At 38.5% G+C, this 26,248-nt stretch overlaps 2 protein-coding genes across 7 annotated transcripts in view; one reads left to right on the top strand and one right to left on the bottom strand.

Annotated features, from left to right (window-relative positions):
- Positions 1-26,248, bottom strand: part of LOC144632791 (protein sidekick-2-like) — an 80,472-nt gene that overhangs the window by 29,746 nt on the left and 24,478 nt on the right. The window contains exon 1 of one of the 2 annotated variants that reach the window (XM_078491518.1): positions 1,483-2,046. The exons of the other annotated variant lie outside the window; for it this stretch is intronic. Within the exon in view, the coding sequence (XP_078347644.1) occupies positions 1,483-1,543 (61 nt within the window). The 5' untranslated portion in view covers positions 1,544-2,046. Of the gene's footprint in view, positions 1-1,482; positions 2,047-26,248 lie in introns of those variants that run through there. 2 annotated transcript variants of the gene reach the window in all.
- On the top strand, positions 15,437-25,750 carry LOC144632817 (neuronal acetylcholine receptor subunit alpha-10-like). Of its 5 annotated transcripts, XM_078491557.1 has the most exons (7): positions 15,437-15,597; positions 16,023-16,621; positions 21,621-21,720; positions 22,034-22,176; positions 22,766-22,810; positions 22,916-23,025; positions 23,930-25,750. In XM_078491557.1, exons 3-7 carry the CDS (start codon positions 21,654-21,656, stop codon positions 25,104-25,106), a joined length of 1,542 nt encoding a protein of 513 aa, XP_078347683.1. In that variant the 5' UTR covers positions 15,437-15,597; positions 16,023-16,621; positions 21,621-21,653; the 3' UTR covers positions 25,107-25,750. The 5 variants fall into 5 exon arrangements, 4 of the variants coding, with proteins under 4 accessions (XP_078347683.1, XP_078347682.1, XP_078347684.1 ...); XM_078491556.1 differs by lacking the exon at positions 15,437-15,597 and having other exon boundaries at positions 15,617-16,621; XR_013566951.1 differs by lacking the exons at positions 15,437-15,597; positions 16,023-16,621 and having other exon boundaries at positions 18,406-21,720; positions 23,930-25,289; positions 25,347-25,750.

The raw sequence follows: 26,248 nt of genomic DNA, 5'->3' as shown, positions 1-26,248 counted from the left end.
TGTCTATTTTTGCATGCGGCCTATCATGTACGCACAAAAGACTTTGTTAAAATGTTTTAATACTTCAATGTGTAAAATCTTTTTTTCATATATCATACTAAGATTGAATATAGAGAGTCATGCTAACTTTAAGGTACTGGTTTGTTAATTAAATCAACGGTTTAAAAGGTTTCCTTAATTAGCATCTTGCACAGACCGTTGATATAAACAAACTTGGTAAATATCATTAAATTCTTTTTTTTTTATCTTGACCACTTAAATTGTGAAGTATTTCAAGGTAGCAGTACAAACATCAATAAAATTCGCAAACGTTTATTAAAGTTCGAATGAGAGTGAAAGGGCCTTCTAGATCTTTAATATTCATGTACAAAATGTAATTACAACGTCGACACATTAATGTCGCATCTTTTTTTTCTTTCTCTAATTGTATAGGTGACGATTATATTTTTAAAGCTTCACAAAGCTTTTTGTCTTAAATTAAGGCTTTGTGTTATTAAAGAAACAAAAAGTTGCGAGTTCTACCTACACAAAACACGATCGAGTTCACGCGATGAGATGTAGTTAGATTTAGTGGTCAAGGGAATATATACAGCTGTGGATAGAACAGCTGAAATTCACTCTGCGGGGAGGATAATATATATGGCCTTGTTTTTCTGCGTAGCAACAATTACACGAGACTAAAACCCCTTGCATAAAACCTAATAACTTGCTACAAGTGGATTCTATTTTTGCGACAGGTAATCCCAGACAAAATCGAAACGTAATAAGCTTACGCGCGAGACCATCACATCGATGTTTATGTTTGCGAACTTATTGTTCTCGCAGCAACACGAAGGACTCTTGAATAAAATTGAATTTTAATTATCACCCACTGCTAGAGATAGACTAGAGATTTTCGTGCTGCGATTCAAAAATCGAGGGCTTTAAAAAGTTACTAACTGATGAACGTTGAATTCGAACAAGCGATCAAAGTTCTGTCAAAATTTAATATGCCGGGTTCCATTTGCAGCGAATGTTGATTTCAGCCCTCGCGCGATTAAATTATCACGCGAAATGAGGTTTCAGTAGAACGCTTTAGCGTGATTCATCAGTTTCTCACGACAATGTCGACGCTAAAAAATAAGAAGATTATAACTGAAAGGCAACAAAGTTTGCTTTCGAATTTTTATGTTTACTACAGCTCAGCTGTCATCCCTGCCAACATAATAATTCGACATGGTCATCGTCAAGTCTGATATCACAAATTATGCAAATACTGCAGCTTCATTTTAAGTTTTCACGGAATACAACGCCAAGAAATAGTGTTTTAAACCGAAAGCAATAAAGCTGTAAGTTACAATGACAATGCCTACACTAAAATATTAACGCTAGCTGGCCGCTGCTGCCATTGAATGCACACTTGAATAAAAATTATACCAGGGTACTATAGACAACAACATCAAAGAACCACTACTACTACTACACAAAACATTTTAAACTTACCTGCTTTCACTGAGATCCAACAAAAGAGAATTAATAAAAGTCCAATTTGTTTATGAACCATAGTAAACCTGGATCAATATAGTGGTTAATCTGTGGAAGCGTAGAAGTTTACTTTTTCCATCAACGAATACGAACCACAGAGTGACTTTAAATCAAGTTTTCCTTCCCGCGCATTAACTTCTCACAAACGTGCGAAATCTCTTACTTCTGGAAGAATGTTATGCTCCAGATCGCATAGGCCAAAGTAGCTGTCGACTATTTACGCAACCAGGCAAAGGAGCTCTGACTTTTTTTCAGATTAATGCAAATAATTATAGACTGAAGCGGCTCACGGCAGGTCAACACAGTCTTGGCACTCGATCGATCGTCGGGAAGAAAATCAAATCGCCTCGATCATCCAATATTTCATTCGCAGTTTGCAAAACCTTTCCGCTCACGGCACACTTGTAATCTTGTCAACGCAATTAAGACAAGTGGTGGTTGTCTACGCATTTCTGGATTTCCTCGACGAGAACAATTCTTCGGATGATTCAAACTTTCAAACGGAAACACAAAATACTCGATGACCACTCTACACAAAGCAAAACAAAAGCTACGGGTCACGTGAATTGTGCAGAGTGTTAGGATTGGTTAATTATTAAAAAATATGATATCACGCCTCGCCAACTCAGAACAATAGAAGGATTATGTGACGATCAAAACGCTAAGGCCTTTCTTTGTCCTTTGAAAAAACAAAAAAGTATTTGCATTTGAAAAGAATAAAACTGTACATCCAATATATGACACATTACAAACATTTAATAGCTTTTCGGAAAAACTCATTTGAAAAGTTAGTAAAAGACGTTTGTGGCAACTTTTCCGTAGTAAACCATTAATCTTGAAAGGAATTTCTGTTTTTGTGCGTTTCCTGAATCTCTTTGGCCTTCGCGCGATCAGCTAGTCGAATTTCTTGGTGTGTCGGTCGCTTGCCGCGCACGCGAATTAAGCAAGCCGATAATTACACTGGCTGACTGCTTTAATGTGGGCGTACATTACTCAGCACACCTAGAACTTCTATTGTAAATGCAGTTCCATGCAGTTAGACTTCGGACTTGGGTAAAATTAAGTTTATAAAACTTAGACAGACGAAAACAACGTTTTAAAAGGCACCATGCTGTGGCAGTTGATCCTTGACTTCTTTGCGTAATTTCGGGGGCAACTGTTATTGTTCTAAAAACTTGGTTCCCACAGTTGCAACTACAAATCGTATTGACAGTTCTGTTCGCAAAAGCACTAGACCGTTGAAATAAAAAATACATAGGTTATTTGTCATGAAGATATTAGCTAGATATGGATATTCCTTCTGAATCTGCCAATATTAAGTTTACCGTCAAGAAAAAAGTTAAGCGAAGTTAGACAAAGTTATAAACTGAATTGAACACCGAGTGGTAAATCGCACCCATGTTGGTTTTTAACTGCGGAATTGCACAAACATAATGCAAAACAAATTGATTTGCTCTTTTGAAAAAGCCGGTCAATTAATACTCAGCTTCTGGCTGTGGATTTGCTCAAAGAAAAGCTTTATTGATTTCTTTATCCACCAAGGAGGTGCACGCTTAGCCTGCAGCTTATAAGTGTGTCGTCGAACTTTACCTTCGCGCGCATTGCCACTCAAAAGTTAATTTGCAAGATTGGTGTCAATTCGCAAGATTGATATAAAGTTGTTTGCAATCAAGACTGGCAATACGGTTTTTTAATTGGCGGGTATTAGTCGCTACGTCTGGATCACCTGCTTCCCAGACAAAAATTAACATTTTCTGTTTAATGACCTATGGACAAGACTGATAGAATTTCAGTGTTTGTAAACATTTCTTTTTCACCATAAATCGCGAACCGGTTACTTGGCAAGTTCCTTACGCATGCTCAGAACGGTGTATGAGTGCGTCTATCACGAAAAGCCGTTCCAAAGAATAGCTAGCTGCCCGCAGCTGGTTTACGGTTGACAATGCACAAATTTAGATGATTGTGTTTGCAGCGAATGAATTTCTTGCCCTTCTAAACTATGTCGCTTATGAAATTGCTAGTTTGTCACCATCTTCGAAAGAAACGTTATTTAAATAAGAAATATGCACATGAACTCATCAGTGATTAATAACTGGCTTTCCCGACTCCGCGAAGCTTAGTTTTAATACTAAAATCTAAATCTTAATGTACAGCTTAACAGGATAAAAAATGTAAAATTCAGCCGAGATGACTTTCAGCATAAGACGAGACGAGACTAGGCTCTGTAGCTCGTTGACTCATTCACAATTTTTTTTGTCGTTCGATCGCGTGTCAGTACCGACGCTCTGCCGATTTCGTCTTGAGGGAAGTGGGCGGAGATACAGTGCGAATGCTTTATTAGATTTGACCAGGGCTTAGCCACAGTCAGCGTGAATACTCTGGGCAGGGGTGAGTTAGAAGCAACAAAGGATAAACTTATCCCTCAGTGGTTGAACATTAAAATTAACATCGGCCCCAAGTCACACTGCTGAATATATTTAGGGAACGAGACATCTTCGATCGGATCTAAATCCAGTTAGAACTAAGTCAACAAAAAACACAACCGACAACTACTGAAGCAAAACTGATGGCAATGTAAAAATAGCAATAAGCCAGGTGCAAACTTTCCTTGTAGGTAATTAAAAATCACCGAGTCAGAACACAACGGTAACTACAACAGGGTCACTCCCTGAACTCAATTATTTCGTTCTGATTGTAAACTTCAAAGAAACCACCTCTGTTTTTCTTTTCTCGTTTTGTTACGAAATGCACCCAACTATTCATGTCAAAAAAGAAAGTTGCTGATACTTAAAAAAGACAATGGCAGAAGCCGTTCAAGGGAGTTTTTAAAATTAGTACGTCTTTGTTAAAGTGAAAAAAGAAACCAGCAGGGGGACTTTCCACGGTTGAGAAGAGTTGTTATTCTAACATAAGTTCCCGTTTTGTAAGTTTTGATGCCAAAATAATAATGTTTTTTTCCTGAGGATGCCTATCAAACTGTGCATCACAAAAATGCCGATATTTTTATGTATTTTTAGTTCGATTTTTGTGTGCCCCTCGACTAGGCACATCAATCTCCATCAAACGTCGCTTTCTTTTTAATATTAGCACGGAAAAACATTTGAACTGTGGTTTTATCTAGAGAAGAAACCAAGATTTACCTAATTGTAGAGACAGGGACCGAATTAGAAGGAAAACACGTCCGCCACAAGACGAGAAATTCACCCAAACCTTCAGTTGTCAAACATAAATCCAGTTATGGACAGCTTTCCGTCTCAATTTTTTAGTTGACTTTTTTGTCCATTTTCTGGCGTTGTTTAGATGGATAAGCAAGAATCCAGTAACAGAAAAATTTTCTGTCGCAAATTTATCAACATTTTTCGGCCTTGTTAAGACGGAAAGTCAAACAAAAAACTCGTTTCAAACATTATTTCGGTGAAAGGCAAATTTTCCGGCTCAAGTTTATCGCCATTGTTTTATTGTTTAGACGGATAGTCAGGCAAGAAACTCGTCTAAAACATTAATCAGGTAAAAAAGGCTTTCCGTCTCAACTGATTTTATCAGTTCATTTTCCCGGCCTTTGTTTAGACGGAAGAGTCAAGCAATGAACATCTGCATGGTAGAAGTTGCGGATAAGTGAAACAAAAATCTCGTTTTCGTCGCGTGGATGTATAGCCGAAGTTCTTTTATATGGCATGTTAAAACTTTAGTGATATCCAAGTATAACTACTACATTTCGCAAAGAAGGGGCTTGCGAATAGTACAAACATAGCGTTTTTTCGACTGGATTTGTATACTCAAAAAAATGGCCATCTGTAAAGCGACTTGAATATGAGTGAACCATAACAGAATAATGCAATGGAAAGCGAAGACTGAGGTTTCTATGTTTTTGTCAGCAAATTCTCAAAGGCCGACCCATTTTTATTGCTTCTTTATTCAGGATCGGTTACTCTTACCAACAACTTGTTGAGCTCAGTTGCGTGATGTTTTGCAACATCACAGTTCTCCGCAAAATTATAACTTACAGTACTCCATTATTTACGCTCAAAATAAATACCTATACTTCAAATAACATGCTTTCTGTGCACACTAAGGTATCAACGACTTGGCTAAATGGCATTTTGAGGCAATTCGGTTTGATTTGACTGAAAAACGCACAGTACCCCACGTAAACCGAAAGAATTAAAAATGAAATTACTGATATCCTTTTAAATTCAGTTTCCAGTGGAGTACTGTTCAAAATTGCAATATCGCATCAATTAAGACCATCCAATTATTTTATTTGGTCTTATTTCGTAGTTTTAATCCTATATCAGTGAAAGTTGTAAGTGAATAACTTCTAAATTTGGGGAAATTCGGGGTTTGTTTATGGAGTACTGTAGAGTACTGTTGGAGTGCTGACTGTACTCAACATATATAATAGTTGTGTTTTTCCACAACAGGACAAGAAAGGTCACGCAAGCTTAACGGATAATTGCGATTCTAAAGGTTTTCAATTGAGTGTTTTCATTTAAGAAAAATAGCTTAAGCAACGGCAAAAACCACTAAAAAATCGGTGGGAAAGAAAAAAATCGGACTTAAGATCAGAAAATACAGAGAAAAATTCGGATTTCTGATCGGGAAAAAAATCGGACTTCTGATCGGGAAAAAAGCAAAAAAATCGGTTTTCTAATCGGGACAAAAAACAATTCGGGATTTCTTTTCGAAAAAAAGAAAGAAATTGGATTTATGATCAGAGAAAAGGAAAAAGTTAGATTTCTGACGGAGAAAAAAAATAATAATAATAATATTTAATATTTATATTGCGCATTTTCTATAAAATAATCAAATGCGCATCACAAACATTACAATAGATACAAAAATAAGAACCTATTTACAATCTTTAGAAAATTAAAAACGAAACCAACACTATTTACAATTAGCTAAAAGGAAAAGAAAAAAAATCTTAATATAAACTAACAAAATGCCTTGCTAAATAAAAATGTCTTAGGTTTCTGTTTAAAATCACTTTTAGTACATGCAGATCTAATGCTTATGGGAAGACTGTTCCAAAGCCGTGGCGCTGCCGCCAGGAAGGATCGATCCCCCATGGTAGCTTTTGTGAAACACTTTGGGGTGCTCAGAAGAATTCTCTTGTTATTTCGCCGTAAATCATAGCGGGATGGCGGTAAAACAGAAATTAAATCGATGAGATATTTAGGGGCTGAGCCCTGGAGTACTTTAAAGGTGATCAAAAGGATTTTAAACTCGATACGTAGGCGGATAGGCAACCAGTGAAGTTGTTTAAAGAAGCGGCGTAATATGACAGTGTTTAGGTGCGCAGAAGATCAATCGCGCACTGGCATTCATGACACGTTAAAGTTTTTTCATGTGATGGTCGGGAACTCCATAGAGTAGACTGTTGCAATAGTCTAACCTACTGGTTATAAATGCATGAATCAGTTTCTCATTATTTCCGTATGTGTCGGATATTATACAAATAAAAGAATGCACTACCACAGGTCTTTGTTATATGCGTTGCCATATCCATGTGCGAGTCGAACCAGGAGCCCAGATTTTTTACCGAATATACGGGAATTACATCAACATCGCCAACCCTAATACTGCTAACAGACACTTGAATCGGACTTCTGATCCAGAAAAAAAATCGGACTTCTGATCGGGAAAAAGATTATCGGAATTCTGATGGAAAAAAAAAATCGGATTTCTGATCGGGAAAAAAGAAAAAAAAAACGGAATTCCGTGATGGGGAAAAAATCGGTTTTTTATTCGAAAAAAAAAAACAATTCGGGATTTCTGATCGGATAACAAAATTCAATTTCTGATCAGAAAAAAGAAAAAAATTGGATCTCTGATCGAAAAAAAAAAAACAAATCGGACTTCTGATCAAAAAAGAATAACGAGGATTTCTGATCGGCAAAAAATAAAAAAAAATCGAATTCCTGATCAGAAAAAAAAGAACTAGGATTTCTGATCGGGAAAAAAAGAAAAAAAAACGGATTTCTGATCGGAAAAAAACTCGGATTTCTGATCGAAAAAAGAAACTGAAAAAAAAAACTGGATTTCTGGGGAAGAATTACCCGGCCCCCAAGCCCGATGGAGGGTAATTCCTTGAGCAGCCGGCTCGAGTCGACACGGGGGGAGGGAAAATCCGGCCCCCAGACCATTAAGGATAATCCCTATAACAGGAAGACTCGAACCAGCGACTCTGAGATGAGTAAATTGTATCAGCCGCACCGCAGCGCTAGCCGATCTCAATTTAGCCACCTCGAAATCCCTTGGGCGCTTAGCAAAAAAATTGGCTCTGTAGACTTGGTTGTAATAAACTTCCGCCGGATGTTGACTGTGATCGAGTGCGCACTAAGTTTAAATCAAAAAGGATTTGTATTCCAGCGTCATTTTTGGCGGCAGGGAGACTTAGCGATAACGGAGAACAAAACAATTTTGGTCTTGAAGACCGTCTTTGTCTGCAATGGTCTGCTCGTTTCGATAGCGAAATATATTTTCTTTGCCAACTTCCGAGCAACAAGAAAATCAAATTGTTTCTAGCAGGGTACGATATGAAGTTGATTTCTTTGCTTGAACTTTTAATCAGTTCTGACTCGCATATTTGGGAAAGAAAATGTCAAGGGAAATTTGCGTGTTTACGTTTACGGCTATGAGATGTTATTGTAAGAAAACTGGCCCAAATTTGAATACAAATTCTGATTAATACGTGCGAAACTCTTGGTTCGACAAAACATGATTGTGTATTTGTTCACAAGTTCGATCTATTGTTTATTTTTAGCACTTGTACAATTGCCAATCACCGATTCTGACTTGATAATGACATTAAGCTACCGTCGTGAAAGTGTTTAAATTTTGAGAATAATTAACAGGTGATTCTTTTTTTTGAGTTTCGTTTCAGTTAACGTAGTTAACACATGCAATCTTCGACAAGAAGCGGTTTTCCAGGGCGACTGGGCCGGCGCTGTACTTTCATTCGAAATCCCAAAATCTGTTTATTGTCCAAAGTGATTGCGTGAAGCTGTCTGACTGAGCTTTAAAGTAAGTCTCACGACATACATTTGGACATACAGTCATGAAAATAACGTTACAGAAAGCAAGTCTTTTTCTCCACTCCTACCCCGCCGTGCTCTGCAATCACGTGGCTCAAGCAGTCACGCAAGTATGGTATTTCGTTAATGGAATTTTTCAATGGGTTTTAGCTTAGTAGTCGGTGAGAAAAAATTCCTTGGTTCCCCTTTACTAATGTTATCATGCTCCTTCAAACATTATTTTTATACTTTCGCGCATTTCAATAATTTAAATGCCAAGAACGTGATGTTAAGCTTAATCTCGGCGAAATTGAAATTACTTTTAAGCTTCTGAAATAAGGCCACAATCACAGACAAAAGTGTTGAAAAGCTTTCCACTTTTTCTCCTCCCCTTCCCCTCCCTTCTTAAAGTGTGGGTCCAACAATGATATTGGGATCTGGGAGTCATAAAACAGTGCAGCGCTGGGTTTTTTTAGTGTTTGCTTAGTTAAACAAGAAGCTCTTAGAACTTAAAATTGCGCTGGTATCGTGACCACCCTAATTGTGGATGATAAAAAAAACTTTTAAGGGGAGGGTAGCAGCGTGTTTTGATTGATGACGTCGTAAATCTTTTAGTTTGTCTTTGTCTTATACTGAGTTAGTGTTGGTCACCATAGCAACAGTATACTTTTCACACGTTGGTCAACACTGAGCACTAAATTTCGGCTAAATGAGCTTGAGTTGTGTTGTACGGATTTCACCCCAGAGCCTTTAGTTATTGCGCGCGCATGACGTGATACCCAAAACAGAGGAGCTCTGGGGTCGAGAATATGTTGTAAGATCTCTGCAGAAAGAAGTACTCATACTACGGTTTAGTTCGTCATAGGTGAGCTTTAATTTCTACGAATGTGCTTCTTATATTAGGGTGAAAGGTTTGGTGTGAGTTACCCCGCGATCGTTTAGCGAAGGTACTCCTGTCGTCAGCTAAAAAGTGGTTAATATCATTCTCTCTGTTTACCATCCTTCTAAGCCACCTTTGTTTACGGATTTTGGCACTTCCGTTTATAATGTCTCTTCTGCTTCGCTGTTTTTTCCATCTCCTTCAGTATCTATCTATAATATTACGGTAGAATCTCGATTTCTCGAACGTCTGAGGGAAACGAAAATTAGTTCAAGAATTCGGGAAGTTTCCTCTCAGCATTTTTTTGCAGACATTTGAAAAAATGAATTCGTCTTGATAAGAAAAGAGCTTGCCGACTAGATAAGAATATCAATTAAAACCTCTTTTTCTTCTTTCGATTAAAAAAACTTGTTTTTCATTAAGTGTAATTTATGCATGGATATAAGCGCCATCTTCAGACTAATTTTTGACCTTAAACGAATAAAATATAACTTTAAATCGATTTAAGGCAGAGGGTAAGAATTGAGAAATTCGCCCAGGGATGAAATAGACCCAAACTTTATTCTACAATTTAAGCATTAACCAGCAAGGTATAATTTATTATTAAGAAGGTAAAACCATCGATCCCCCAAATTAATGTTACCCGTTCCACTGAAATCTTAAAGTAGAACATATAGTCAAAACTTGTCATTTTTAGGAGACATCAAGTCTCCCTAAATAAATCCGAAAATTCCTTAATAATGACAATATTGGTAGATGGCGAAGCACCAAGTTGAACCTAAACTTTATAATAAGGTTGAACTACTAAAACAAGTAGAAGAAACCAATCAGCCTCACTTTTAGTTAAGATATAACTGTTATGTTTGTGAGGATCACTGGTTTCACTGCATTATTTATCATTGATAATTCATGCTCGCGTTAATCAAATGTTATTTATCACTAATACTGTCCACATTGTCAACTCCCAAATCATTTTCTTGCATTTGTGGTAATTTGCACATCACTATAAAAGCATACCACGATTATTTTTTTAACCCAACATCACGTATACGTTACTTAATTCTTTACAAATTCGTGCTGAGTGTCCTGTCACAGTTGAAACCGGGAAAATGTGATATCAAACTGATTGAAAGCTGGTTCACATGCAAACTTTGAACAATAACTGAACCGACTAACGGACCTCAAACAAACCACTTAACAATGGACTGATCGAAACTGATCAATCACTGTTGACAAACCTTGCACGAGTTTTACAACCAATTACATCACGGCAAAACTGGCCAATCAGTTTCAACGGATCAGTCTAACAACATCATCGACTTCCGCTCAGGTTTAGTCACCAACAACGGTTCTTTTCAGTAACAATCTCACGTAATCTCGACTGTTGTAAAGTATATGAAAGAATTCATATTTGAACTGTGGGTAGATGTAAAGTAAATAAAGCCCTGAATTTTTTATTTAGGCTTCCTTCTTTGCAATTTATTTCATTGCAAATCGAGAGGATCAATTTTATACTCTACTCTCAGGCATGGTGCCCTTTACTTCGTACAGTTGTCGTACGCAAAGATAGTGCAAATTGCCATGTTTATTGAAAGACACGTGATTACGAGTGACGTAACATATATCATGACATCTCCCCTCTAAGCAAATACATGTATGAGGAGTAATAAACATGCTATTAAAATATCAACATTGTCCACAGTTCATTGTCCGAGACCTTATGTCAAAAGTCATTTTAAAACAAGTGTTCTCAGCTGATAACAACAACTCAGCAAGTCAGCATAGGAACATGCAATATACAAAAACTAATAGTATATAAAGTCATCTTGTCTTGGTGCTCGAATAGTACGGCCATATCTTGTTCTGACTACTTCAGGTGTCTTGATGATGGTTCTGTCACTTCCTCTGCTCTGCGTGTTCCCTCTGTCACCTTTCGGACTTGTGACTTCCGGTGTCTTGATGATGTCTCTCCTGTTTCGTCTGTAGAGAGTTCCATTGCTGTTCACAATTACTGATCGAGGGGTGTGAGCAAGTTTTGTAACCGTAGCAGGTTTCCAGCCATTCTTTGCTTTCATTTGAACAGTGTCACCAGTTGTGACAGGAGGTAGTGACTTTGCTCCTCTGTCAAAGTACAGCTTCTGTGATTTCTGTTGAGCTAAGAGCTGGGACTTAGCATCGGTTGGGATTCTTGCATTCAGCAACTGTGTAGCAGTTGGAAGTTTGGTTTTCAGCCTTCTGTTAAGGAAAATTTGAGCTGGAGAGTAGCTCAGTCCAGTGATTGGAGTATTTCTGTTTTCCAGCAAGGCAATGTATGGGTCGGTACCATCTTCATTAGCTTTCTTTAGTACAGATTTGGCTGTTCCAACGGCTTTTTCTACTTGTCCATTTGCTTGTGGGTGCTTGGGACTTGTAGTTGTGTGTTTAAATTCCCATGAATCTGCAAACTGTTTAAATTTCCAGCTTGAGAACTGGGGACCGTTGTCGGAAATGACCTCATCAGGTATCCCATAGCGTGCAAAGGTGGATTTAAGTTGGGTGATGACTTCAGAACTTACAGTGCTGTCGCGCAGCAAGCCAATTTCTACCCATTTTGAGTAATAGTCGACAGTCAGAAGATAGTCCTTTCCACCAAGGGTGAATAGATCGCAGGCGATCTTTTGCCAGGGCCTATCTGGAACTTCATGCTGTATCAGTGGCTCTTTGGTATTGTTCTTTCTATGCTTTAGGCATGAACTGCAATTTGCAATCACATCTGTAATCTGTGCATTCATGTTCGGCCAGTACAGGATGTCACGGGCTCTTCGCTTGCTCTTCTCAATTCCAAGGTGGCTTTCGTGAATTCTTTTAAGCATTTCGGGTCTCAGTCGTTCAGGAACAATCATCTTGTGACTTTTGAAGAGAATTCCATCAGCTTCATGAATTTCCTCTTTGAAACTCCAGTATGGTTTTGCATCAGCAGGTACTTTATTCTTGTGGTCAGGCCATCCTTGTTTGGTCAGCTGTGCAACTGTCTGAAGAGATTGATCTGCCTTTGTTGCTTCTTGAAACTCTTTCAGTTTCTGCTCTGAAATTGGGAGATTAGCTACCAGGAGATGGATTTGCATTTCAATTTCAGCATCAGGTATCCCTTGATTAGTGTTAGTGGTCTCCAGGTGGGCTCTGGATAGTGCATCAGCAATGAACATCAGTTTTCCTGGAACGTACTTCACGTTTAGGTGGTAGTGCTGCAATCGAAGCAGTAGGCGTTGTATTCTGGGTGGTGCTTTGGCAATTGGTTTGGCAAAAATTGCTTCTAGTGGCTTGTGATCAGATTCTACTTCTATTTCTTTGCCATACAGGTACTGACGAAAACGTTCGCATCCAAATACTATTGCCAGTGTTTCTTTTTCAATCTGTGCATATCCTTTCTGGCAGTCAGTCAGGGATTTTGATGCATATGCCACAGGCTGATTATCTTGAAGTAACACAGCTCCAAGTCCTGATTGGGATGCATCTACTGAAAGCTTCACAGGCTTGTTTACATCATAGTAGCTCAGTACTGGTTTTGAGGTTAGGACCTTCTTAATTTCATTAAGAGCTTTTTCTTGCTGCTCCTCCCAGTGCCATTGTACTTCTTGCTTGAGTAAGACTCTTAGCGGCTCAGTTAAGGCACTCATGTTTGGGATGAACTTGCTTAGGTAAGTTACCATGCCTAGCAGGCGCTCCACATCCTTCTTGTTTTGCGGGGATGGCAAGTTAAGGATTGCCTCAATCTTTGATTCATCAGGTTTGATTCCATCTTTGGTAATCTTGTCACCAATGTACACAACTTCGGGAATCTTGATTTCACACTTTTGTTTCTTCAGCTTAACACCTTTCTCGCGGGCTCTCTCAAGCACATTTCTGAGTGCTTTGTCGTGGCACTCTTCATCTTTGCCCCATACAAGAAGATCATCATAGATAACTTCTGCTCCTTCAATTCCTTCAAAGGCAAACTGCATTTTCTTCTGAAATACTTCATTCGAGGAATTCAGGCCAAATGGTAAGCGATTAAACTTGAAACGTCCAAATGGTGTGTTAAAGGTTGTGAGAAGGGAACTAGGGTGGTCTAGCTTTATATGCCAGAAGCCATCTTTGGCATCTAATTTGCTGAATACTTTTGCACCAGTTAACTTGCTAGTTATCTCAGTGGCTGTTGGGAGTTGGAAATGTTCTCTCTTCACTGCTCGGTTCAAATCTTTTGGATCAAGACATATTCTCAGATTTCCATCTGGCTTTTCCACTATCACAATGGAGTTAACCCATTCTGTTGGCTGATCAACTTTCTCTATGGCACCCAACTGTTCCATTCGTTCTAATTCGTGCTTTAGCTTGGGTAGAATGGTGAATGGAACCTTTCTAGGGGGGTGAATGACAGGCTTAACTTCTGGATTAATTTCAATATGGTGTTCCCCTTCAAGCTCTCCAAGGCCTTCAAATAGGTCATTAAATTCATCAAGGATAGAACTCTTAGTATTGACATCAGCTGTGTCAACAGTTCTGACAAACTTAATTAAGCTCAGTTCCTGACATGCTCTTAATCCGAGTAGGGGGGGTTGACCTTCAGCTTCAACAACAAAGAAATCAGAATCAATCTGTTTGTCTTTGTACTTACAAATCATTCTGGCCACTCCTAGCACAGGTATTACAGATCCACTGAAGCCAGTGAGTTTTGCTTTAGTTGTCTTCAGCTGCGGTGTTCCTTTGAGCGAGTTGAATACATCCAATGGAATTACGTTTGCTTGTGCTCCAGTATCCAATTTAAACTCTACCATGTTGTTGTTCACTTGAAGAGATGCTTTCCATTCTTGCCCATGGTCATCTTTCTGGACTTGACCGATGAATAATTCTTCTAACTCCTCGTCTTCGACAATAGGTTGAGCGGCTTGATCGCTTTCCACTAAATGAACATTCTTCGTGAGACACTGAGATGCGAAGTGGTTTCGATTCTTGCATTTGAGACAGATTTTTCCATAAGCTGGACATTTTCTCGGTGCATGAAGTGTTCCACATCGCTTGCATGCCTTTTGGATTCCATTTTTTGTCTTCGACTGGTCATTTTTATCCTTTCTGTCCTTTGGCGGTAATTTACCACTCGGTGTAGCTTTCTTATCTACATAATCTACACTTTTAGATTCTTCGGTTATCGATTTCGTTTGGCGTTTGGAAAACTCCGACGCTCTGCACATATCAATGGCTTTCTGAAGACTTAAATCGTTTTCTTGCAATAACTTTTCTCTCATAGTGTCGCAAAGTATTCCACAAACGATTCTATCTCGAATTAAGCTTTCACACAGTACGCCAAATTCGCACGTGCTTGCTTTGGTGCGCAGCTCGGTTACATACTGGTCTATGCCTTCGGTCGGTTCCTGAACACAGGTGAAGAATTTGTGCCGTTCAAATGTGATATTCCGCCTCGGATTACAATAGTCCTCAAATTTCTGGAATAGGACGTCGAGCTTTTGCTCCGCGGTCGATAATGAAAATGTGTTGTAAATCTCAAGTGCTTCTTCTCCCACGAGATGAAGAAATATGGCGACTCGTTGCTTCTCGGGTTTCTTTATTGATCCTGAAGCTTCCATGTACAGTTGAAATCGCTGTTTCCACTTACGCCAGTTTTCTGCAACATTTCCCTCTAGACTTAGCGTTGAGGGCGGCTTGAATACACTCATTTTGAGCTAGGTTTTTGTAGTTCAAACTGTGTTTGAATCTACCACTTCTGACACCATGCCATGTTTATTGAAAGACACGTGATTACGAGTGACGTAACATATATCATGACACAAATGACCTGTGATTCTACAAACGTTTTTCTCTGTTACGTCCGCAGCTTCCTATGCATGGTATCTCGTAATCTATATCACGATTTTGTAAATAAAAGGGATATATCTCGTTATGGAAATTGAATGTTTTTCTGTCTACTTAATTATCGTGGAATCACAAACATTAGCAGCGGTTGATCAACAGATAAATGGATCAATACTGCCGACAAGAAACAACATGTTATTTATTGTTGTTATTTGTAAAAGAAGTTGGTCTCTCGTCTGTAGTTTTCACCAGTTTGATTAACCGGTGAGGCATCTATAGCCTGCTTCAAGCTCTGCGATGGCGGGAAAATAGACGGCGTAGAAGGAAACACATCACCCCTTTAATGATTTGGTATATAGTTTATTTTTTGATTTCATTCCATTATAACGAAAAGAACAGATTACAATTTTTTTGCAGTTTCTATCGGTAATTTGTGATTTCAAATTTTTTAACAATTTGTTTATATCTATTCTATTCTATTTATTTATCTAAGTTTACTGAGTATATAATATCGATGCATTGAATTATTTGACGGAGAAGAGATTTGTATTGTATGGGAACTACGACAACGAAACCAATAAGAGTGCGAGAGGTGTTTCAGAAATTAACAAAATGACGAAAAAAGGGTCCATTAACAAAGTGTAAAACAAAACAATTAATTCCATACTATATGTTTATTTATTATATTTCTATATTTCTACTCACCTTCTGTTTACTTTAAAAGAAAAACAATGCTTACAGAAAAGGTTTAAAAACATGACATCATCCTTCCCTAGATTATGCATTGTCAGTGTTTCTTTGACGTAAAAAAAACCTCTCCTGGAACGGTCAGACTGATAAATTTAACCGCAACATGCATTGGACTGCCTTCACCTGCTGTTTGTCTAACAGCTTGAGCAATAAAAACTTCCCTCCTACTCAGTTTATCATTCAACACAGCACGCTTCCTGCAATCTCTACCTTATATTGTGTCATGACATGTTATGAGCTGAATATATCAGATTAATCATAATAAGCAAGCAAACAACACGGGAAGGTACGCCACGGCTCCAAAAGCACTGAGAACTACAGGTCGGTTTCATCTAAATTGACACCGTGGCTATATAAGGCTATACAAGGCTTTTAGCGGGAAACTTCGCTGTGCTATTATGCAAGGTGTTATCAAGCTTACAATGAGCAAGACCGTTTAAGGACACAAACCTGTATCTACAACCACGTGAAGCAATTTCAAGACAGCATGTTTCAGTCAAACTGCAGCTGATTGCCTCACTACGATTGACCTCCTCAGTGAGCTGCCTACAAAGACTACAAAGAACTGTTTTCTCTGCTCTGCTTGCTTGAAGGCATCAAAGCTATTACAGTCAACTATCAGAGGGTATGTCAGTAAAGGATAATCTCTCAGTTGTGTATTATGATTGCCTGTATAGTTAAACAGTCCAGTTTAATGTTGAAAGCACATCGGTAGACATGACAACAGGCGTTTACAGGACATTGCCATCTTTATGTATAAAATTAAGCATAAATTGCTGCCCGAGAGACTCAGTAATCTTTTCAAATTAGACAGTGGCTTATATAATTTTAGAAAAAGTGAATTTGTTCAACCCCGATTCTCTTCGGTAACATTTGGCAAACACTCTCTTCGATATCTAGGGCCCAAACTTTGGAATGCTCTCACACCTAGACTAAGAAATTTACCCTCTTTGAAACAATTTAAATGCGTTATACGTGGTCGGGACCTCACTGCGCTGGCTGCTAATATCAGTGACTGTCAGGGATGCAAACTATGCCAAGAATGACTGGCAGCCAACATTACATGACATAATTTTTACTTTTGACATAATTTTAATTTTTATATTTTAATATAGTTAAAGAAACAGAATTTTAATATATTTGTACTTAGGTTTTTTTAAATGTATATAAATATTTTCTATTTGATATATATTAATTACGTTGTTTATAGTTAGGCAGGTTAGGTGTCCACAATTAGTAGAGGGGACTTTTCCCCTCAGCTACTACAGATTTTACACGATAATAAAGTTGTTATTATTATTATTATTATTATTATTATTATTATTATTATTATTATTATTATTATTATTATCTGCCTTAACTTTTTCATTGTAGAGTTGTCAGGAGTACTAGTGATTCTTCAAAATGTTGCTTAAATTTTTCAATTTCCTCTGTCCTTTGTCTCCAATTTTAACTGTCCTTGTTCTTTTAAGTGGAAAAAAAGTTGGTGTTATTTCCAGGTTTCCTTCAATTTGAGGAATGCATACCTTTGAAAAGCCATATACAGCTCCTTTAACAACAAAGGCCTCCTAGCGTTTTCAAAGAGGTGTATAATATTGCTACGGCTATGCACAAAAAGTATCTTTCGTTTACGTGCATGATCAAAAAATGGTTGTTTGAGAATCAAAGCATACGATAAAACGTCGTTGAAAAACGGACGCAGGTTTTCTACACAACGTTTCGTCGCAATTCCATTTCAAAACTTTTGGCGGGTAAACTTGCAACTTAACTGTGAAACACGTAACAATACTCTGCTACCGTTGTTTTCCAAACCGTGATGATGATTTGTTTCAATCTATTCAATCCGTAAAAGTTTATCTGGCCCAATTCTACTTTTTCACTTACAAAGCAATAATAAGGTAACTGAAATTTGCATATCTGAGAAATTTTCAGTTCATTCTCGTTCCCAGAGCCGCCTGTCCCTCTTAGCCGGCGGGGCCTATGCACTGCGGGGAACAGGTGACTCAGGGGACACGACAACACTAATGCGCCCAAACGACAGAAATATGCAAAAAAAAGAATTATTTTAAAGATAAGGTTTTAATTTTCGCAGTTCAAAGGTCGATACATTACCGGTATTCTGAGGATTTACTAAGTTTTTTGGAGCTTTACTAAAAAAGTTCTACGTGGTTGAAAATAGCGATATGCGGACTTGTCGGCGCCATTTGTCAAAGCACTCTAGTTCGGACGCGGAACATTAAAAAAGTAAAAATACTCGTTTACCTAAGGAAATGGGAATATGTTCACACTCATCAACTATTTTTATGTATCCTTGCTCATACTAACGCATCAATATGAACGAAATTCATCCGAAACAGAAATAAAAGCTGCCTGAAACGTTTGACCGCGGTGAACACGACAACAAAGGCATTATAAAACGGTTGAGTTTATTGGCTAGATTTCAGACTCCCTTTGTTGCCAATCAAATCATGTGTCTCCTGCGCAACCTGTTCCTCGTACACAGGCTCCCGGGCCAAAAGGGACAGGCGGAAACGGGGACGAGAATGCTATCAGTTATGGAGACCTAATCTCGTTCCCATCTCTCTTTCTTGAATCAGTGAGTGATATCTTTCTCGAATTAAAATCAAGCTAGGCTAGCGTTCTTGGCGGGAAATTTTAAATCAAACGAAGGTTAATGAAATTAATATGCAAGTTCAATGAATAAAAGACCGGACAAAAAGTTATAATTCAAGGTGGCGAATCGTATATTTCGACGACAAAAAACAAACCCAGGGACAATTTGACATATTGTGTACAGTTTTTCGTAAATATTTGATGTTAAACCACGATCCCACCTGCCATTCAATTCAAAATCTATTTTTATCTCAAAAAATTTATATTTCGAATATATAATAGTTTATAGTTCCACAGTGAAACAAAATCGGGCAAAAATACAATGGAAAGAAATTTTAGTTTTGCTACGGAAAGTCAGCGATCTCTGAACAAATTTCACAAGAAGAGGGACAAGGAAACGTCTCATACGGTTATTCACTTAATTTACAAAAAAGTAATTCTGTCGAAACATGCTGCGAATCAAATTGACTCTAATGTGGATCGTGAGATCGCACAAAAAAAAAACGATGGAACGCAAAATACACAACAGAAAGTCCTTCTTTCAGAAGTGTTTTGGACAATGTTCAAACTGTTTCAGCGGCTGTGACACCACCCATGGTTTCAATCTTATACCAGTTTTACGGTTTTCCTTTCTTGGCAAATACTCATGTAATATTTTATCTTTCGAAAATTAGATATTAACTTGTAAAAGCCATGCATTCATTACAGTTGTTAAGGGTGTCGGAGTTTGGGGTTGTAAAACTAATGTAAAAATTGCAATAAAATTAATCTGTGTTTGGCCGTGAAATGTTTGCACCAACCAATTCATCTCTTGCAATCTAATTATATATGTCTATGGAATTAAAGAAAGTACACCATGAAAAATTAATTCAACTCACTAAAGGCAAAAATTAAACAACTTTAAACAAAGGGAGCCAAGAGAATGTGATCTGGATTGTTGCGGTGTGCATGGGACGATCGCGTTAACTTTCAATAGATGCATGGTTCAAAAGCAAATTAAGGCCGTTAGTCTTTACCGAACTGAATTCATAAATCAAAGAGATATAGCTAGCAATGCGTTGAAAGCGTCAGACCACGTTTCTTTGCGTCATAAATCGGACAACAAATAATCCATTCTTGGCAAGGTTTTCAGGTAAGTTTAAGCATTTTCGTCTATAGTGATACCGCGTTTTAAGTAAACGAAGAGAAGTTGGTTTTAGTATGTTTTCACCTAGTTTAACAAACTACAAAATCGCAGTTTATTTTAATAAACTACGATCTTCAGATTTGTTTGTAGGCTTAAGAAATGTTATGAGAACGCATTTAGTCTTGTCATTTCGATAATTTTAATACCTGATCATGACAACGAGTCTGTAAACAAGAAAGTTTCAATATTTAAATCACGTGGATATGGTGATCGCCCGCGAGTTAGAACGATAACAAAAATTCCTGAAGGCATACAAAGCTTAAACTATACATGTCAAGGTAATTGTCTAGCTCGCGGCTAGTACTTATGTATGAACTGTCACATGGCCTGTATAAAATAACTATAAACTAAATAAGTACATGGTAGTCTTTCTGTATATGCTTCTTCTAAAAATCCGAACAAACAATAATGGATATTATTTCTGAAGTAAGTTAAAAACTAAATCGTCAGTAAATAAAGTCAATAAATAAAGACAAAAGTTTTACTGAGATTCGGTGAGAACAAGATTAGTCACACAAATCGGTCACATGCAATGGTAAACTTAAGGATAACCTGAAGCTGTAAGAAACTTTATTGGACTTTGTAAACATTACCTACTGTGCAGGTATGAGGTACACACGAATATTAAAACAAAGTATTAATAACATGTTTTAAGTTGTCACTGTTGAGCGAAACCTAGGTTCCCGTCCCGATTCACAGTTTTTAGTATTAAGATGATACCGTACGTTACAAGAGAATCTTGCGATTGTCCAGTTCAGTGTCAGAGTTACTCTCTAGTTGGATATAAGACTAATATACAAAGACAGCGTTCAACTTTAACTGGCCGGTTTATGTTTCTATTTGGATTGATTCCAGTAATGCAACTAGAAACTTCAAAAAAACGTAGTTGTGGTTTACATTCTCACGTAACGCAGAATTGTCAGAATTTGGTCATTACATGCTGTCGTCTTACAGAGGTCGTGCAGAGCCATTGTACTGTACACTAAAACTTTTGCTTAGCGATATTTCTGTCGTCGCTGTTGCGTTTCGGACGCATAGCACAGATTCTGCACAAAAAGAATTTGTGTTACTAAGAATAAATCAGTGGCATAAATATTTAACTGTGTTTAGAGGGTAAACCACATCATCTGCACTGGTTTTCCACGTGGGTCCTCTAATCCAGATAAGAGTTTTCAAATGTTGGTTTTGAGGACGGAGAAAACCGGAGAAGCCGAAGAAAAACCCTCGAAGAAACGGGAGAACAAACAAAAAACTCAGCCCACATATGACAAACCCACCGAAATGAAGTCCCGAGTGTCAGTTGTGGAAGAGGCAAGCTCTTACCCAACACTTGAACAAAATCCATTTTCTTTCAATAGTCTCATAAGTGCAGAACATTGCTAGTTCCTCAATCTAATGTATTAACTGTAAAGATAATCTGTGGGTCTTGGCTATTGTTAACATCTTTGGAACGACTTGCAAGAAATTGACATGTGCTTCAATGCTTGTGGCACATGCACAAGACCCATATAGACCTCAGACAGAATATGTTTACATTTGCAAGACGTTTACAGCCGCAAGATTAGGCACAATTCTCGGCACATTATTGTCTTTCAGTTTTCTAAAGTGGTCGTGTTTATGACTTACACTGACCAATCAGGAAAGAGTGCTTAACTTGACCTTGCCGCTACATACATGGTTGCTTAACAACGGAATCAGACAAAGGTTGTAAACCTTTAAAGGACTTTCAACACTTACCTTTCATAAATGACGTCTAACACGGACTGAACAATACAATTTTCAATGTGAATTATGTGAACATTGTTTTAAAACTTTCTTAACACAGGTACTTAGTGGATACAAGTTAACAAGCACAGCAATGATAGCTTTACTTGGTGGTCGTGGCTCGCTAATCGTCATGGCTTTCTTCTTTTTATTGACATCAGGTAATAGACTCATGATAGTTCACAATAATAGGTTTTTATTAGATAAGGTACTGATTTAATTAATTCAATTCTCGTATTAAGTCGAATATAGTTAGCTACAGAAACCAAATCACTATTTGTTTGCAGAAACATATTCAGATAGTAACAACATGACGCCATTGGTCATCATCAATCAGTCTCAAAGAGAGCTTTCTGCAGCCTGACACATTTGCGGGGAGCTTCTCGGCACAGTGTTAGCTGTTAAAAGCAAGAGTTGATCCGTAGAATGGAGATAAGATTTAAAGTGTAAAATGAATTTCTTTTTCTACTTCAGCACAAGCGGCAAATCCGTCCGCCGAACAAGCTCTAATTTCAACGCTCATGCATAACTACAACAAGAACGCTCGTCCAGTGCTTGACAGAAAAAGAGCCACAAATGTCACGTTTGGACTTGAGGTTGTCCAGTTAGTGAACGTGGTAAGACTTCGATCTCTGAAAAAAGAGTTGATAGAGAACAAAAAGACTTAATATCTTTAAATACTAGTATGTGATCGCAACGTCAACCAATGGGACCTTGGTCAACTTCTACATAGCCTAGTGTTGTTACTATGTTGGGTCGGACTCGCTGAATTGATGAGAAACTTTATTCTATCAGTTCCTGTTCTCCACCAAGAGTACACATGGGTACTGAGCGGCGAATAGAGTTGGGGCAACCTGACAAAATGCTGGCAGGAACCCGCAATGGACTAGCTTCCCATCCAGGGGGAGTATCAATACTCTAATTAAACAAAAAAGCTTTTTTCCGAATAACATTTCTGGTTCCTCCGAGCCAATGGACTACGCCTGACTTATTTTATTCTATACATAGTTGGCAGAGAGTCGTCCAATTAATTGAGTCATCCAATGTTTTTGAAAATGTTTGTAAATGGATTACATGGAAGGAGTAAATATACGTCCAGTCAACCTTCCGGGCATTTAGGGTTTTGAACTGCTACGTTGAACTTCTTTGTTGCAATGGATTTTTTTTTTTGCCATTTTAATCAGCCTGTTGCTGTTTACATTTTAGGATGATCGTAATCAGATGTTAACAACAAACGTATGGGTAAGACAAGTAAGTAATGTTTCCATCACCTGAAAATGCATTTTCACCTAAACAAATCACATAACACATGACTGAGAAGGCTAACTCCGACTCGTTTAATTTGATTCGTTTCAGAGATGGAGAAACGAACTCCTAACCTGGAGAATGGACAAGTACAATGGAGTAAAAACAATAAGAATTGATCCGGGCTTAGTGTGGATACCGGATATTGTGCTATACAACAGGTACGTAGCTGTAATATTATATATTAACCCCAGGGGGGTACTCCATATAATAGCCTATACGGGGAGGCTCCGCCCGAAAGGGGTACCTTTTTCAGGCTTCAGGTATATAAAAGGGTAGGGATTTCACGAGTTTAAGTATATGAAAGGGTATGGAAATCTGTCGTTTGGCTATTTAAAACGGCCTTTAATTAAAATATTTCGAACAGACGCAATTTATGGCTGTATTATTTTATTTTATTAAGCGCTACATAAAAATGACAAGAAAACGTCCTATTTTAAGTCCACGCCATGTCTCTCGGGTATATGAGAGGGGTACCTTTTTTCAGTTAAAGGTATACGAAAGGGGTACAATTTCTGTCAAAAATGGTATATAAAAGGGTAAGGGGTTAGAACTTGGGGCGGAGCCTCCCCGTATAAAACGTTTTTGAGTACCCCCCCCCCCCCCCCCCCCCGGGATATTAACTTTGTATAACGAGGGTGACAAAACAGGGTAACGACTGAAGACCTGTAGCCCTCGGTTCCATATTGATCAGTGTTAAAGTGATGATTTTGTTGAGGGAGGAATTTTAACCGCAGAGGGAGGCCAGAACTAACCAGTGGCGGAACTAGGGAAGGGGCCTGGGGGCCCGGTCCCCACCTTATTTTTAGACCAAACTGAGGCCCGAAGGGCCGAGAAGAATTTTTTTCGAGAGCGCCCCCTCCTCCCTCGTCTTATTCTTGGGACTGGATGATTGGGTCCCCACTAATCTGAAGGCCTGGATCCGCCACTGCTTAACAACTTAACCAACATGTTACTACCGGTAGCGCTAATTCAACTACATCTTCTCTGCTCCCTTGTAAAGTAACATGTTATCATAAGATTATACCGTAGATAAATTTCAGATTTTTTTCTAATTCCTTTTAGTGCGGACAGTATGTTTAGCGGCGGACTTGAGAAATATAAGACACGCGTCATTTCAGAGCACGATGGACGCAACGCTTGGTACAGTCCAGCCTCTTTCCGAAGCACTTGCAACATAGACGTGACGTATTTTCCGTTTGACGAGCAGACTTGCACGATGAAATTTGGCTCGTGGACCTTTGTTGTGACGGCCCTGGACATAGAAGCTGAAACGACACCCACGTTCTCGGACAAGTACGTAAAGAGCGCTGAGTGGGACCTCATTAGAGCCTCCAAGAAGCGAAACGTTCAGTTCTACGAGTGCTGCACAGTTCCACTTGCCGATGTAACGATCGAGATGGTTATTCGCCGTAAACCGTTGTTTTATGTATTCAACCTGATCACTCCGTGTATGATCATGCTGTCCATGATCCTCCTCGGGTTCTTCCTTCCGCCCGAGTCAGGCGAGCGAATCACGCTAAGCATCACGGTCCTTCTTGCAATGGCTGTATTCTTGCAGCTCGTGGCGGAAACTTTGCCACGCAACTCTGAAACAATTCCCCTGCTCGGTAAGTTTTACATAACAATCATGGCGGAGATCTCCGTGTCGCTCATGTCAACTTGTTGGGTTCTGAACATTCATCACAGAAATTCCGGACGCTCCATCGTAAAAATTCCTGAATGGGTCGAATTTTTCATCCTTGGATGGCTGGCAAGTATATTGTGCGTGAGAAAACCAGGCGTCCAAATCGAGGAAAGCTCCCTCGTTGAAAAACAGGAAAACAAAGATGGTGGCGGTGATGATGATAATGGTGAAATTCAAGTGAGAGTTTCGTCGCAAGAACTTAACAAAAGGAGAGGCTCTAAGAACGGTGAAGCGCATGCGCTTCTAGCCATGAATCATGTGACTCCCGTGTGTCGATCGATGACACAGATACAGAAAAGGCTTTCCCTTCAAAACGGTATAACGAAGAATTTGGAGGACAAGGAGAAAGGACCTGGAGATTGCCTTGCGCAGGACTTAGCGGTGTTAGCGGAACACACAAAATTGAGCCGAGAAATCGAGCAAAATCAGAAGAAATGGAAGCATGTTGCTATGGTGATGGACCGATTCTTTTTCTGGTTTTTTATTATCACTGTTCTGATCTCTACGTTAGTGATATTCAAGGAGAAATTACGCCAAGAGAGTGAGGGATCTTAAAGACTAGTTGAACTGACAGAACTCGACTACTAGCAGGAATTCCGAGCGTCCTGAGCTCCCCATAGTGCATGCGCAAGTGTGAAATTCTTCAGAAAGAAAGTTTCCCAAAAGTATAAACTTGAACAGCTAAAGGGTAAAATGCTGGGGGAAACGAAAAAATCTACATTTTTCACGAAAATTCCGGTTTCCCCTCCCCCTCCTTAAGAACGCCCATGGATAAACGAAGATGGCCAGCTTCAGTTATAAACGTAAGATCTTTGATGCGACAAGAGGCCTGTTCTGAACGCAGCCGCGTCCACGGACTGCAAACTCTTGAAAAAACCCTGATCATGCTACTGCATGATCATCAAATGAAATAAATATCAAACGATAGCTACAAAACTAAAAAAATAACTATACAATAAGAATAATTCTAAAAATGTCATTGTCATTTACCGCTAATAATTCCACTTGATGAAAAAAAGTGACACAAACCCACCCACAACTTCTAATTAGGTACACCTGTAGTTGCAGTTTTGTGTTCTTGTTAATTTCTGTAATACCGTAAAAACACGAAAATGGGAACACTGCCCCCTTTCCACTGCTTCCCAAGAAACATTTTATGCACTAGTGTATATCACTAACAAGAGGATTCATTATACCTAAAGCGATAAGAATGAATAAAAATTGCAAAAGTTGAAGTATGTTCATACATTCTTAGTTCCAAAAAAAGGCCTTGAGCTTTTTAATTGGATCGGTTTTATGGAATTTGATTTTATTCTTCGCTCTTGAAACGAACGGTATTGGTTTACATTTCGATTTCGGTATTCATTTCGATAATGGAATATTAAAGCGCATTGAATGAAATCAAATTCTCATTGATGAACTCATTACTTCGTTATCGGTTGAAACGCTGGACCCGCTTTGATTGCAAGGTGGCTCTCCGTTTACTCAATATTTCTACAGTGCATGTTCCATGGATGCTTTTTACTATTGAAAATATACGAGAGAAAAAGCAATCTTGTCCCAGAGCGCTTTTCCTTTTAATTCCTTTCAAATATAGGGAAGCCGCCTTTTTGCCATAATCGAAGGCAAAGGGTCCTGGGAAGGAGATAACAGAAAGAGATCGTGGCACTTACGTAGCCAGCAGCGGGTGTATGTAC

The sequence above is a fragment of the Oculina patagonica genome, chromosome 12 (assembly GCF_052425735.1).
Source record: "Oculina patagonica isolate OP01 chromosome 12, crgOcupat, whole genome shotgun sequence".
Lineage (NCBI taxonomy): Eukaryota > Metazoa > Cnidaria > Anthozoa > Scleractinia > Oculinidae > Oculina > Oculina patagonica.
Note: the sequence above shows the minus strand (reverse complement) of the source record. Positions and strands in the feature narration are given on the sequence as shown.

Bases quoted from the DNA above. Each gene is read 5' to 3' on its own strand.
- LOC144632817 (XM_078491557.1), top strand. From the start codon at position 21,654: ATGATAGCTTTACTTGGTGGTCGTGGCTCGCTAATCGTCATGGCTTTC. The intron at 22,811-22,915 runs GTAAGTAATGTT...GATTCGTTTCAG, and splicing joins CAAACGTATGGGTAAGACAA to AGATGGAGAAACGAACTCCT. The intron at 23,026-23,929 runs GTACGTAGCTGT...AATTCCTTTTAG, and splicing joins GATATTGTGCTATACAACAG to TGCGGACAGTATGTTTAGCG.